We start from the raw sequence: 15131 nt of genomic DNA, 5'->3' as shown, positions 1-15131 counted from the left end.
GATTTTTTTTTATTTTGTGTATTTTTTCAAGATCTACACGTTTGACATGCTCATATGCAGATATTGGGAAGTGTAAAACTTGAAAACATACCAAAAGATGTCTTAAACATGAGGTATGTTTGCATTTTTGTATTTTTTTTTTGTCAAGTGTTACACTTCACAAATGTGCATATTAGCATGACAAACATGTAGACCTTGAAAAAATACCCAAAATAAAAAAAAATCACCCCAAACGGACACCCGAGTGAAAAATTATGTCTCTTGCAAGAATTGCATCGAGCACCATCGAACCACCATCAAACCAAGTCGCTTTTTTATGAAAAATCATGATTTTGAAGACCTCATTGAGCTGGCATCGAGCACCATCGAACCACCATTGAGCAAGGTCGATTTTCTATAGATTTCAGAGTTTCATATTTGAAAAAAAAATCGCAAAAAAACCTAAAAATCATGCACAGATCTGTTCGAAATGCAGTATTTAGTGTCTTAAGTGAAAGAAACATCATTATATTTGAGAAACAATTAATTACCCATAAATTTCTACTCAAAGAATCATCAAAATGTATGTTTCTTTGGGTATATTGTGTTTATCTCTACAAGGTGGCCGAAGTTATGGAGGTTTTTCTAGTGTTGGTAGTGGCATCGTTGCTATGGGTGGTGGTGTTGTGAGGTGAGAGAGAAGTGAGGGGAAAATGACAAGGATATTTTGTGTAGTGTCAAAGAGTGGCATTATTTTGAAATTTTTATTATGCCTAGAATATTCTTTAATTAGCACCATGTATAATGCATAGAATGTGAAATTTCCCTTTAGAAACTGTAGGCAATCTGACTCCATCAAAAGGAAATAAATATGATATCCCATCCATTTCCCCAAAAAATAGTATACGATGCTGGCGTCTTCCCTGTAGTATCCCAAATCACAACACCAAAACCAACCTTTTGATTTTGCCTATCAATAGTTACATCTACATTAACTTTGATCATTCTTTGAGGAGGAGGAGCCCAATGACCTTGACTTCTCCTAACTTGCGGCATTAGGGCCCTGGTGTCTTCTCCTTATTTTAAAACCTCTCAATGTAGTCTAAAGACCACTCTCCAACCATGATATCTTGAATGAGCAAATTATCACGAACTACTTTATTTCTTTTGAACCAGATGCACCAAAACAAAACACAATGCATCTTTAACTCATTTTTGGTTAAATTAGCAATAAGAATCAAAACTACTTCGGAAAAATCCATTTCCTCAGGATACTAAGTTAGAGAATGTTTTAAGATAGACTTTTGATAGAAGGACAACCCCCATAACAAATGAAAAGTGGTCTCTAAAGCCAAATGACACACATGACAAAGTTGGTTAGATTTCATATCATGTTTATTGAGGTTCACCACAGTTTTTCCACCAAGTATAGGACCCTAAAGAATGGGATTTATCTTATTCCTTTTATATCCATCACACCTATAGTTACTTATTCCTTTTATATCCATCTCCTTTTTTGGGATTTTTTTTCTAACTTGAGCAGTAGGGTTTGAATATAACCTCAACAAGACAATTTTGAGGAACCCAATTTCTTGTTTTTGCATTAATATATTTTATACTGAGGCAAAGTCTATAAAATTGTCACATTAAATACTCATAATATTTCCTCTTTGGGAATTTAAGAGGATCAAAAAAAATCTTGGATTTTACCATACTGAGGAAAAAAATTTGTGAGAGAAAAGGAAAAAAATATATAGAAAATATTTTGGATTTTTTTTATAAGAGATTATTTTCAATATTTTCTTTTTTTTAATGTATTTATAATTATTCTAAAATTTATATAATTATATTAAGTTTGTAGACGACGCTTTTCGTCAACAAAAAATAAGAGCAATTAAGCAAATATATGATTCAATAAGAAAATAAGAACAAATATTTTAACGTGGTTCGGCAGTTTAAATATGTCTACGTCCACGAGTTACGTTTATTGAAATCTCTGTGAAAGCTTCAAGGAAGAGCAATTTCACATAGTGTTTCTCAGTACAAAATGTAGTATGTTTACAAATGACTATTCACATACTATTTATAGGCCTGGTTACAAAAACTCTCTCTTCATCTTAGGGATATTATAAGATACATATCAAGTCTAAATTGGGATAACAAATCTTGTAGCATAAACTTAATCGATCACATTTATAGTGAATAAACATCCCTAAACAATAGGGTTAATTACACGGTTTGGACTAAATCCCCTGATTGTAAGGATTTCCCAATAACATCTATGTGCATCAATTTAACGCATCTTCGAGCTTGAATACTGCTCCAACGCGCTTTCAAGATCACACATAGCTTCGAGCTCATCATTCCAGTTGTCACTACCTCCTTGCTTGATTGATCTTTCGGACTCATCTTTCGGGGAAGAGCCTTGTTGCCTTCAAGCCTGCAGCATTGATGACATAGCTCTGGAACTTCCTAACAAATTATACAAGTATAATGCTAACACTTGTTGATCCCAAACTTACACTTTACGAGCCTACATTTCGAGGTTGTTTATTTATTCTCGAAATTTGGGTGTAACATTTTGCCCTCTTAAAAGTGTTGGTTTGAATCCTTGAAAAGGAAACTTTTGAACTTCACTTTCAAAAAATGTGCCCACCTACCACACTCAAGTGAGGGCACGTGTCATCAGAGGGATGGATGCTAAGAGTACTCTCTTTCTGCACACCTCTTTTCCTATTCCCCCTTTTTGTCGCCAGTTTTCAAGATCAAACATGGTCCATCGGATCACGTTCTAATTCGATTCAAGGGCTCAGATCCCCCCCCCCCCCCCCCCAAATGCCACATTTTCGCCTATTTAAATCTTTTTTTCATATTCTCCATCTTCACGTATACTCTCTCAACTTTCAAAAAAGAATCATGAACCAAATTTCCAAACCCTCGTATGTTCTCCAAGCTGAAAAAACAAAGCAACCTTCAATCGCTTGGTTCCATAGGATGGTTCCTGCTTCTAATCTTTCAATCGACGATCTATTCATTCCCACAATCAACTTTGTGTAAGTTCTTAAACCTTGTTTTTTTCTGCACCACGTCTTTTTCCTTTTCAAGCACAGGAAAGAAAGAAAAACCTTTCCTGGTTCTTGATGAGTTCTTGAGATTTTCATTGTAAACGGGGGTTGTCGATTTATGTGGGTGAATAACCTTGATGGATAAAGGTCTGTTTAGGCAAAAATTCAGTAGAAAAATGGTAAAAATGGCGTCTTTATTTATGTTATGGGATAATAGGTTAATAGGTGATAGGTTTCGTATAGTACAAGAAATTGGGTTTTAGAAATAGGGTTTTAATGCTCATGAACCGATAATATCCCCACTTTGGGTAACTGCCCATTTCTTCCTAGAAATTCGGGATACCCTAAATTGGAAGTAATCGTCCCACTCTCGCGTGGATCTACTCTCAGTGCCCTGAGCTTATAATGGCTCGGTCATAGCATTCGAGCAGTCTCGCTATTTTGAGCCCTCAGGCTCAATTTATTCTATCTTGTTACCTCGAGCTTGCGAGCTTGAGTTATCAAGATTTTCCCTTCCTATTTTTTCTAAGTAATGGACCGTTACCCTTTTCTTTCTTGTTAGAAGATGCAGTCTTTAGATAATCGGTGGGGGCCGAGCTTGAGATCCCTTACCACCCACCGTCTCCTCGAGTTGAGTCTCCATTTACTCGAAACCAACGATTGATTAAGCAGCACGAAGAGCGCCTCAAACAAGAATACATACGAGGCCACTTTTGACGTCATATTGACGAGGTCGAAGAGGGGAAAAGATGGAGATTACAGTTCGTCGTGTATCCTGACCCAGATCCTGAGGTCAGACATCCCCCCTAGATCCCAAGTGTAGGGTACATCAAACAATAGCAGTTCCCCTAGGTGAGCTCTCCTTCGAATTCATGGAGGGTACATTAAACCAACCAACCAGTCAAACTGCCCCCGAAGTTCCTTCTGCCCCGGCCTCGGAGAGTTCTTTCTTCAAGGTTGAACATTATTGGAGCTCAACGTGGAAATGGCTTCTACTACTTGTCGAGCTATCCGAGGGAGAGAAGGTTGTTCGAGGACATACTTAATCATCCTCCGAACTTCAAGACAATCTTCTTCTAGACAGATTGGCTCGATCCGTCCATATTCTACTCCTTCCAACGAATCCGTAGGTATCTTTTCGCATTTTCCTCCTTGAATTCTTTCATTTCGAGCTCGAAATGCTCATCCAAGTTACTTGGGCAGTATTGTTTTGCAAAAAATCCTAGTATTGTTTTGGTTTATGAATATTGTTGGTTATTCTAGAATTTCAACTTTATCCTTGTATAAATTATCTGTACTGATTAATCTAGACTCGTAATGAAACTAAACTCGTGCTTGGTTATCGATCCATGCGCGTATATTTATTTTTATTTTTGCTATATTTTTTCGAACTTATGGTATGATAGTATACCACTTATGCCCCCTTAAATTCATATGATTGAGATATCTTAGGTTATTGAACAATGAGATCTTGCGAAAAATAACGAATAAAAATAATGAAAATGAATTAATCATCTTATTGATAAGAGGCCTCGTTAAAACCTTCGAGAGCAAACCCTTTGGGAAAATCTCAAGAAGGGAAAAGAGTGCCTTTAGGAAAATACAAGCTTGGTTATAACTAAATAGACATCATTCCATAGTTTATTGATAATATGGTTGTAGATGCTCAACGTTCCAAGCTCGTGGGACCAGTTCTCCATTCAATCGAGCTAGTTTATAGACTCCTGATCAAATGACGGATTCAAATTGGTAAGGTCCTTCCTAATTAGCTCCAAGCACACCTGTAGAGGGGTCTCATGTGGCAAAAAATACGTGCCTCGGTACCAAGTCTCCCATTCCAAGATGTCTATCTCAAACCCTCTTATTGAAATATCTTGTAGCCCTTTGCTGGTATGCAGCATTTTTGAGATTGGCCTTATCTCGCCTTTCTTCAATTATATCTAGGGATTCTTCAAGTTGTGATTGGTTTGAGTCTTGGTCATATGCTTCATGCCTTATAGTAGGAATTTTGACCTCGATTGGTAACATCGCCCCACAGTCGTAGGCTAGGGAGAAAGGTGTGTGTCCGGTTGAGGTTCGTGCGGTCGTCCGATAGACCCATAAAACTTGTGGTAGTTCTTCAGGCCATCTGCCTTTAGCTTCTTCAAGCTCTTTCTTCATAGAACTCTTGAGAGTCTTGTTTACGACTTCGACATGACCATTTTCTTAGGGATGGGCCACTGAGGATATTTTTAATAATCCCATTTTTCTTGCAGAAATGTGTTAACAGCTCAGTGTCGAATTGGGTTCCATTGTCCGAAACTACCTTTCTTGGCATCCCATATCTACAAATGATGTTTTTTACCACAAATTCCAGAACCTTCTTCGAGGTGATTGTGGCCAGAGGTTCAGCCTCGGTCCATTTTGTGAAGTAGTCACGGCAACTACTGCATAGGTGTCATCCAAGTAGGCTACGAATCTATCTTGTCGACTTCAACCTCGTCGGGCTCGGTTATGCTTGGTTCCGGCAAGAATTCCACTGGTACCACGTTGAGCGTGTCAACCTCCCTGGTTTTGGTCAGTTGAGCTAGGGCGTCTACATTCAAGTTATGTTCTCACAGAACCTGCTCAATCACGTAGAACTCGGATTGTTCGAATGCCTTTTTGACTTTTTCCAAGTATGCTACCATCTTAATCCCTCAAACCTGGTACTCTCCTAACATTTGGTTGACTACCAACTGAGAATCATTATAATAGTGTATGGCCTTAGCTTTTAGCTCAGAAGCTATTCGGATTCCTACTAACAATGCCTCATATTTAGCTTCATTATTTGTAGCCTTGAAGCCAAACCTTAAGGCTGAGTTAAACCTATTTCTTGACGGGGTTATTAGGATAATGTTTGCCCCCAATCTGGTCTCCTTGGAAGATCCATCAACATAAAGTCTCCACAGCTTGTGGGATGGGGTTATGACTTCTTTGTCAGTGATTCTTGTACATTCGACTATAAAGTCAGCCAATGTCTGACCTTTTATCATCATTCTCGGGTGGTATGTGATTTCGAATTGCCCAAGTTCAACCGCCCACTTTAATAGGCTTCCGGATGCTTCAGGTTTCGCTAATATCTGTCTTAGCGGCTGATCTGTCAACACAAGAATAGGATACACTTGAAAGTAAGGTCGAAGCTTTCGAGATTCATGGACCAGGCATAGTGCTAGTTTTTCCATCAGTGGATATCTTGACTCAGCTCCCAACAGTCTTTTGCTAACGTAGTAGGCCAGTCTTTGTACTTTTTTATCCTTTTGAACAAGTGTTGCACCGATTGCACGTTCGGTTGTAGCGAGGAATAAGTACAATAGTTCCCCCGTGACTGGTTTGGATAAGATTGGTGGCTCAGTGAGGTGTTTTTTGAGAGCCTGGAAGGCGAGCTCGCACTCGTATGACCACTCAAACTTCTTGCCCCCTCTCAAAATATTGAAGAATGACAGGCACTTGTCCATAGATTTTGAAACGAACTTACTTAACATTGCCATTCGTTCAGTTAGACTCTGAACGTCTTTATGCTTTCGAGGTGAAGGCATATCAATTAAGGCTTTTATCTTATCTGGGTTTGCCTTGATGCCTCGAGCGTTTACTATAAATCCGATAAACTTTCCCAAAGATACTCTGAATGAGCACTTTTGTGGGTTGAGTCTCATGTTGTACTTTCAAAGTATAGCAAAGCATTCCACGAGGTCATCAACATGGTTATTACTGTGCTTGGACTTGACCAGCAAGTCGTCCACATACACATCCATGTTATTTCCTATCTGCTCAGCAAACATCTTATTTATGAATCTCTGGTATGTAACCCCAGCATTTTTGAGCCCAGATGGCATCACATTGTAACAATATAGCCATTATCTGTCATGAAGCTCGTATGCTCTTGGTCTAGTGCATGCATGGCTATCTGGTTATATCCAGAATACGCATCCATGATGTCGTGTCACGAGGTTGCATCCACAAGCTAATTAGTTCGAGGCAATAGGAAACAATCTTTCGGGCATGCTTTGTTGAGGTCTGAATAATCGATGCAAGTTCGCCATTTTCCGTTTGGCTTTAGTACCAATACTGGGTTGGCTATCCATTCTGGATAGAAAGAATCTCGGATAAATCGATTCGCTTTTAATCGGTCGACCTCTTCTTTCAAGGTCTTCTTCCTCTCGTCGTCGAGAAGTCTTCTTTTTTGTTGTTTCAGATGGAAGTTTTTTTCGATGTTTAGTGCGTGGCTTATAATGTTTGGATTGATCACAATCATATCCGAGTGCAACCACGCAAATACATCCTGATTTTCCCTCAGGAAGCGAATTAATTGCTATTTCGCTTCCTTTGCGAGGTTTTTCCCAATCGTCACCACTGTGGTGGTGTCCTTACCATCGAGTTGAATGTCTTCGAGCTCTTCAATGGGACTGAGATCAACTCTGTCTTCTTCTATTCTAGGGTCAATTTCTTTACCGACCCAATAAACTCTCTCTTCAATTTCCTCTATGATTTACAGTGCCTGTGCACTAGTTTGGTATTTTCCCCTCTTGGAGATATTGTAGCACTCTCAAGCTGCTAATGGATCCCCTTTCAACGTCCTGATACCGTTGGGCATTGGTTATCGAGACTGGATAGTCTCCTAAGGTGACTAGGAGCTCGATGGATCCTGTACTAGCGATTCCCTCCCCCGAGAATCCATACAGGGTTGTTTCACAGGCTTTTAAATCTCAAACAGAAAATCCCATTTTTTCCAGTGTCGCCTTATAAAGGATGTTGACCAAGCTTCTGCTATCAATGAGGACTCGGCGAACCCTCATACTTGCGAGTTGGAACGTTATGACCAAGGGGCCACTGTGCGGAAATTGGACATGGGAAGCGCCTTCTTCAGTAAAAGTGATTGGTTGGTCTCGACCCTCTGTTGTTTTGGAGCTCGCGGCTCAGGTACGTAGGGAGATCCATCTCCCATTTTTAGCTCTTGGACATACGTCTTTTGAGAAATTTTTCTCTCCCCTGTAATGAGAGGTCCCCCAACGATGGTTATTACATCTTCTCCATCAATTGGGGGAGGTCGATTATCCTCCCTTGTAGGCGGCGCTGCGGCCTATTTGACAGGTTGAGTCGGGACTGCTCTTTGATTAGAGAGAGCTTGGACTTAATTCTGGTTTTGGACATACTATCCAAGGTAACCCCTCAAGATCAACCCCTCAGTCTCATCCTTCAGTTTTCTACATTCCTCAGTTGTATGACCTATGTCTCTGTGGAATCTATAGAACTTATTCGAACCTCTCTTGCTTTGTTGATGTCGCATTCCTTCAAGTCGTTTAAATGGGGCCTGATTTTCATTTGCGACAAATATGTTCTCATGAGTGTCTATGAGCTCGGTATATACGATGTCTATGAAGAAATATATATTTCCCTTCTTCTTTTTACCCTCATCTGCCTCGGGGTTATTTCCCTCGTTCTTCTTTCTTTTAGAAGAATTGTCTCCTGAGGGTAGAACTGTGGTTGTCGTGGCCAAGTTCGTTGATGAGTTAATGTTGATCATTGTAGTTATTGAGGGGGGAGGAGTCAATTTAAGTGCTGACCCCGCCTTTTCTACATTGATGAACCTCTGAGCTCGAGTATTGAACTCGGTTATCATCCTCACGGGCTTCCTTTGCATATCTTCCTAAAGGGGACTTCCTGGCAATAGACCAGCTCGTACTGCCATGAGGTGAACATTGTCATTAATGTTGCGAGCTCGGGCTACTTCTATGTTAAATCTCGCCAAGTAGCTTTTCAATGATTCCCCTAGTCGCTGCCTTATATTTGTCAAGGAGGAAGCCTCGGGCTTGATGCTTTTCGCAACTTGGAATTGTTTCTTGAATTCCTTGGAGAGTTGTTCCCAGGACGAGATCGAATGCCTAAGAAATTTGTCAAACCAACTCTTTGTTGGTCCACTAAGTGTGGTTGGGAAGAGCGTGCATCTGAGCTCATATATGACATTGCTAGCCCTCATTACCGTGTTGAAGGTGCTCAGATGCCTACCTGGTTCGATGGTCCCATCATAAGGTGTCACTTGAGGTTAGAGCTGTAAATGTGGGCCGCCCGGCCCGGCCCACATTTTTCGTGCCTCCGGTAAATTCGGGCCGGGCCGGGCCCGGCCCATATTCAATTTGTGCCGTGCTCGTGCCGGCCCATTTTTGAAAGAGTAGGCCCAGCACGGCCCATGGGCCCGGCCCATGTCGTGCCGTTCTCATGCCATGTCGGGCCCAAGTCAGGCCGGCCCACTTTCCTTATTCGGGCCGGCCCACTTTCTATATTCGGGCCCACTTTTAGGCCCACTTTCTATATTCGGGCCCAAATTTGGGCCCACGTTTAGGCCCACTTTTTTTTTGCTAAAAAATGTGAGGATGGAGAATTGAACCCTCCACCTCCTCTTTAACCATCAATGGACTTACCACCAAACCAAATACATTTCTTTGTTTAAATTATAATTTTAGATATTTTTATATACTTTTTAACAATATTTTACACAAAATTATATCAAAGATAATTATTAGAATTTTAATACCTACTAATAAATGCTAAAAATTTAACTAACAAATCTTAAAATAAATTAATATAAATATAATTATAAAAATATAAACATTGAAAAAAATAAGACATATATTATCATTTTAATTTATTAATTATTGACAAATAAAAATTTATTATGATTATTAATGTCAAAATATCGGGTTTTTTATCGTGTCGTGCTTTCGGGCTAGTTTGTTCGTGCTTTCGTGTCGTGCCTTCGAGCTTGTCGTGCCGTGCCGTGCTAAGCCCATGTCGTGCCGTGCCTGGCCCAAGCCCATATTTTTTCGTGCCTCCCGGGCTCGTGCCGTGCTCAAAAGCCCGGCTCGTATTTACAGCTCTACTTGAGGTATCTTGAACCCACTAGGGAAAGGCGTGCTCAAGATATGCAGAGCAAAGGGTTCGAGCTCCTCATCTAAGTCATAAGCCTCGTTATTCTTTTTTCCTTCTCGAAGAAGCCTGAACACTTCCTCGAGTTGATTAATTCTTTCTTGGACTGATTCCACCGGAGGGGAGCCCGTACCACTGGGAGTTGGTTATTGTTTCTAGGAACTCCAACTCCTTGTTGCTGCATAAGTTTATAATAATTCCCATAGGCTGGCTGTAGGGGCTCCCTTTGAGCATTTAAGTATGCCCTCAAGTTCAGGATTTGCTGGTTGAATTGCCCCCAGCTCTTGTTCAGGTGGTCTCGAAGATCACGATGATCACTTGGATAGTTCTATAATATCCAGGCTCGGTGTTATAGACACTCACCGACCTACTATAATTCTGGCTTTCCTCAAGGAAGCTAGCAGTCTTCTGTGGCTACCGTTGCGGGGCATCTCTTCGAGGTGGATTATTCACGTGTACTCTAACTCTGATACCATGTGACCTCGACACATGACTTCTTGACGGCTAGGGCGGCCTAGCCTGTCCTTGTCCTTGATGTGTCCCTAGTGGGACCTCACGATCATTCCTTTGTTCGGGTCGAGTCTGATGGCTCCTGCCCCGACTTCCACTCCTAGCACTTTGGGCAGGCCCCTGAAGTGCCCTTCCCCCAGCTCGGCCTCCACTAGGAGCTTGCTGGGGTACATCTTGAACCGGAGACGAATGTCTAATAGGTGATGGGGGATGTCTAATTGGAGATGGAGATGGTCTCTCATTGTTCGCAGTCATCCTTGGTGGTTCTGGGTTATGATTTCGAGCTACTTGTGGGGGGGCTCGGTTGTTCCCAGTGGAGACCGGAACTTCTCTTAGTTGGTTGGTTCACATGGGGTTTCGAGATGGCACCCTAGACTGGTTAATTCCAGCACTCCGCTCCAGATCTTGGTATTTGATTTTGTTGGGTTGCCCTTTGCTCGACTGCCCTTGCCGCAGTGCTACCTCAAGGATGTCCACTAGCTCGACGTGGGGGCGCCTGCAATTCTGTGGCCCTCCTTATCATTTTTTAATTCAGCTGCTTGGCCTCAGTCAAACTTTCTTGCAAGCTTCGATTCTCCAACTCAACCATTGGCACGTATCTCTCAGTATTATAGTAATCCTCGTTAGGTGGTATATATCCCTAGCCAGGTTCTTCTTGAGTTGATGATGCACTCCCTTCGACGGGATTTTCATCATTCATTGGTTGTTTGCCAGGCCTTTGGGGAGGTACCTCCATTTGGGGAGCGTTCTCCTCGTGAATTCTGGGAAATGGTGGACTATTTCCAATCCATGGAACGTTTCCAGCGGGTGCAGCCATCGTTTGTTCAACGAAAGGTTTAAAAGAACAGAGTTGCTTAATGCTCTCAACAAAAGCACCAACTTGTTGACAACACTTTTCGTCAACTAAAAATAAGAGCAATTAAGCAAATATATGATTCAATAAGAAAAGAAGAACAAAGATTTTAACGTGGTTCAACAGTTTAAATAAATCTACGTCCACAAGTAACTTTTATTGAAATTTGCTTGAAAGCTTCAAAGAAGAGCAATTTCATAGAGTACTTCTTGGTACAAAATGTTGTGTGTTTACAAATGACTATTCCCAAACTATTTAAAGGCCTGGTTACAAGAATTCTCCATTAATCTTAGGGATATTATAAAATACATATCGGATCTAAATCAGGTTAATAAATCCCGTAGTATAAACACAATCGATCACATTTATTGTGAATAAACAACCCTAAACAATAGGGTTAATTACACGGTTTGGACTAAATCCCCTGATTGTAGAATTTCCTAATAACATCTCTGTGCATCAATTTAACATGTCTTCGAGCTTGAACGCTACTCCAACGCGCTTTTGAGATCACACCTAGTTTCGAGCTCATCATTTCAGTTGTCGTTACCTCCTTGCTTGATTGGTCTTTCAAACTCATCTTTCAGGGAAGACCCTTGTTGCCTTCGAGCCTGCAACTCATGCTCGAGCGCTGATGACATAGCCCTGGAACTTCATAACAAATTATACAAGTATAATGCTACAAGTATAATGCTAACACTTATTGATTCCGAGCTTAAACTTTATGAGCCTACATTTCAAGGCTCTTTATTTATTCTCAAAATTTTGGTGTAACAAAATTTAAATTTTATTTTTCCTAAAATCTAGTATTTTTTTTTTTTTTTTTTTTAATTCAAACAAGAGAAAATAAAAAAAAATTAAAATTTATTTATTTTTCTTCCTAAAATCCTAGATTCAAACAAAGGATTAATGAAAGGAAGAAAAGAGTCTACCACAGTACAAACCTAAGGCTAAACCAAGTAACCAACCAACCGTAATATAAACTACAACATAGCTTAACACATAGAGAGTGTTTGTTTTGAGTGGTTGAGTAACTTAGAAAGTATAGAGAGATTTAAGATTGAGGTAATATTGAACTCAAATATATAAAATAATTCACTTTAACCTTAAAATACATATAGAACCCACAAAATTATTAACTTTACTCCCTAAAAATATAAACAAAACATGAAAAGAGTTTTAAATTCTCATTCATATTTACTTTACCCCATTCCAAACACCCCGAGATAGTATGGTGAATTATTATGTTGAGTTAGGTGCCTACGCCACAAGGAATTCAATAGTATCAATACTAAAAATCTCAACGACTAATAAATAAATCCTTAGGTAAGACCAAACTAGTTGTGCTTACTGTCCTTGAATTCAAATTATTGAGTTAAAGTCACATGCTACTATTGCCTAACCTCTAATACAAACCAGACTCGTGCAATTGATGTTTTTCGTCATATACAATGCAATAAACAAGAATAAACATTAAATAGTTCAGTTACTAAAAAAAACATTTGAGGTACTTTTTAAGTACTTGAGATTTTTTAGGTGCCTGAATAATATAAACTACCATCAAAACTTATAGAAAGGAAGGCAGTCAAATCAATCGAACGAGTCATACAAATGCAAATTTAAAAGGGTGTCATTTAGATAAATCTTAACTACGTACAGTGGAACTAGCAGAGTCATAAGATAGCTTAGGATATGACCATATAAACATAAGCAAATTAAAAACAGACAAGGATGAATACGTAGAATACTTAGTTAAGACTATCCAACAAACAACAACGACTAATTCTAGAGAGGGATGCTAATAGTGCAGAAGGGCAAAAACACTACATTACCCATTTACACTTTACCTACTAGCTAACTAGGTAACTATCACAGCAGCAAACATCAGTGCCAAAGCGAAAAAAAGATGTAATCATAGACAGTGGACACAAGTTTCTAAGTTAAAACATCCAATTAAATTAAGTGACAGCAAATAGCTTTCGCTTTTCAGTCCTTGGAGGTCTTGTTGATAAGAGACTTGTGGATGTGAGGGATGACACCACCTCCAGCAATAGTACCTTTAATCAGTGTGTCAAGCTCCTCGTCTCCTCTAATGGCTAGCTGAAGATGCCTTGGTGTGATTCTCTTGACCTTCAGATCTTTGCTGGCGTTTCCGGCCAACTCAAGTACTTCTGCAGTCAGATATTCAAGAATTGAAGCCAAATAAACAGCAGCAGTAGCCCCCACTCGGCCATGGGCCGATATTCTTGTTTTTAGATGCCTATGAATTCGACCCACTGGAAACTGAAATCCCACCATGCAGAAACAAGGAGTCAATCAAACAAATCTACAAATATCTCAACTCCTTCCCACCAAAATATGTATATATTTGTACATAAGTCAAAACTATGGACAGTTAAGAAGAATTTCCATAGCTGTAATTTTTTTAATCTAACAAAAACATAAAGATCTGCATTTGAGAGCCAGAGGGTTAAACATAAAGATAAGCATTTGTGAACAAGAGGATTAAAACTTGAGTATCAATCAAATCAAAACCATAATTTTTAATTATTAAAAAATACCACTCTGTGAATAAAAGGATTAATGTGTTTTCTTTTTCCCTTTTAATACATTAGTCAGTGAGTCCTTTCAAACACCGTAACTGATCAGATTAAAAGTACAACATTGACTTCAGAACCCATAACCTAAAAACAAAAACCTAAATTTAAAGATCTTAGCTGCACATAAACGATTGTTACTTGAAATAGAAAAAATAATAAAGTTTACCTGGATTCCGGCTCGAGATGAACGGGAAACAGGTCTCTTCTTATCCTTATCCTTGTCTTTATCCTTGTTAGCCGCTGTGGTCTTCGCTGCCAAGAGCCCCTTACCACCTTTTCCCGCCATTTCTTGCCTGTTTTCGAACAAGAATTACACAATGGTGAACCAAGAATATGAAGTAAAACCCACCAAGAAAACGAATTGAGAATACATAAAGGAAAAGCCAAACAAAACCCATATTTGTTCACTTAAAACGAAGCAAAATGAGATTTGTTTTACGCCTCAATGAACATAACCAGATCAGTAGATATGGATCTGTATTTGCACAAATTTAACTTGCCAAGACGAACCAAAACACCTGACCTACACATACAAACGAGAGAGAAAGAGAAAGAGAGAAACCTGAGAGAGACTTCGCTGGGAGCCGGAAGAAGGTGGAGAGAGGAAAAAGAGAAAATGAGAGGGAAAATGAAATGGGTTTTGGGGATTTAAAGATAGGGTTTTTTTGAATTCCAACACCCAAAAAGGCGGTTTATTTCGGGTGGGAACTTCATTTTCATTTTCCATTTCAAATTTTTCCCCACTTTACCTAACCCTCCCACACTTTTTATTTATTACCATTTATGTCCCTCGATCTTTTCTTTAAATACCCAAAAACTTTTTCTTATTTATTTTAATGTCCCCCTGTAGTGCATAGTAAATAGTAATGAATGATGTGCCATGTGCCTGTCCAAATTTCAGTTAATGACATTATAGGTCCGTAGATTTTGGAATATTACTGACTACTCAGTAATGAAAAGAAAAAGGAATAATCTAAAATATCCCTAAATTGTAATCTCTTTTTTCTTATTTGATAACAGAATTACCATAAAATTAATATTTTAGATGTTAAAATTTAGTAAAAGTAATATTATAAAAAATTAAATGCTCTTGAGTTATTATAACAGATTATAGAAACCAAGTCATTCACAAAAAAACAAAAAGAAAGCACCAAAATAGCACCAAACATAAAAATTATTATG

The 15131-nt window shown here is 39.3% G+C and overlaps 1 protein-coding gene across 1 annotated transcript; it reads right to left on the bottom strand.

Moving 5' to 3' along the window:
• Window positions 1–12916: 12916 nt before the first annotated feature.
• Window positions 12917–14646, bottom strand: LOC133791206 (histone H2A variant 1). The gene is made up of 3 exons (XM_062229134.1): window positions 14512–14646; window positions 14116–14242; window positions 12917–13632 (listed from the first exon to the last, which is right to left on the bottom strand). Exons 2-3 carry the CDS (start codon window positions 14233–14235, stop codon window positions 13336–13338), a joined length of 417 nt encoding a protein of 138 aa, XP_062085118.1. The 5' UTR covers window positions 14236–14242; window positions 14512–14646; the 3' UTR covers window positions 12917–13335.
• Between the last annotated feature and the right edge of the window lie 485 nt (window positions 14647–15131).

This window comes from Humulus lupulus, chromosome 1 (genome assembly GCF_963169125.1).
Source record: "Humulus lupulus chromosome 1, drHumLupu1.1, whole genome shotgun sequence".
NCBI lineage: Eukaryota > Viridiplantae > Streptophyta > Magnoliopsida > Rosales > Cannabaceae > Humulus > Humulus lupulus.
Note: the sequence above shows the minus strand (reverse complement) of the source record. Positions and strands in the feature narration are given on the sequence as shown.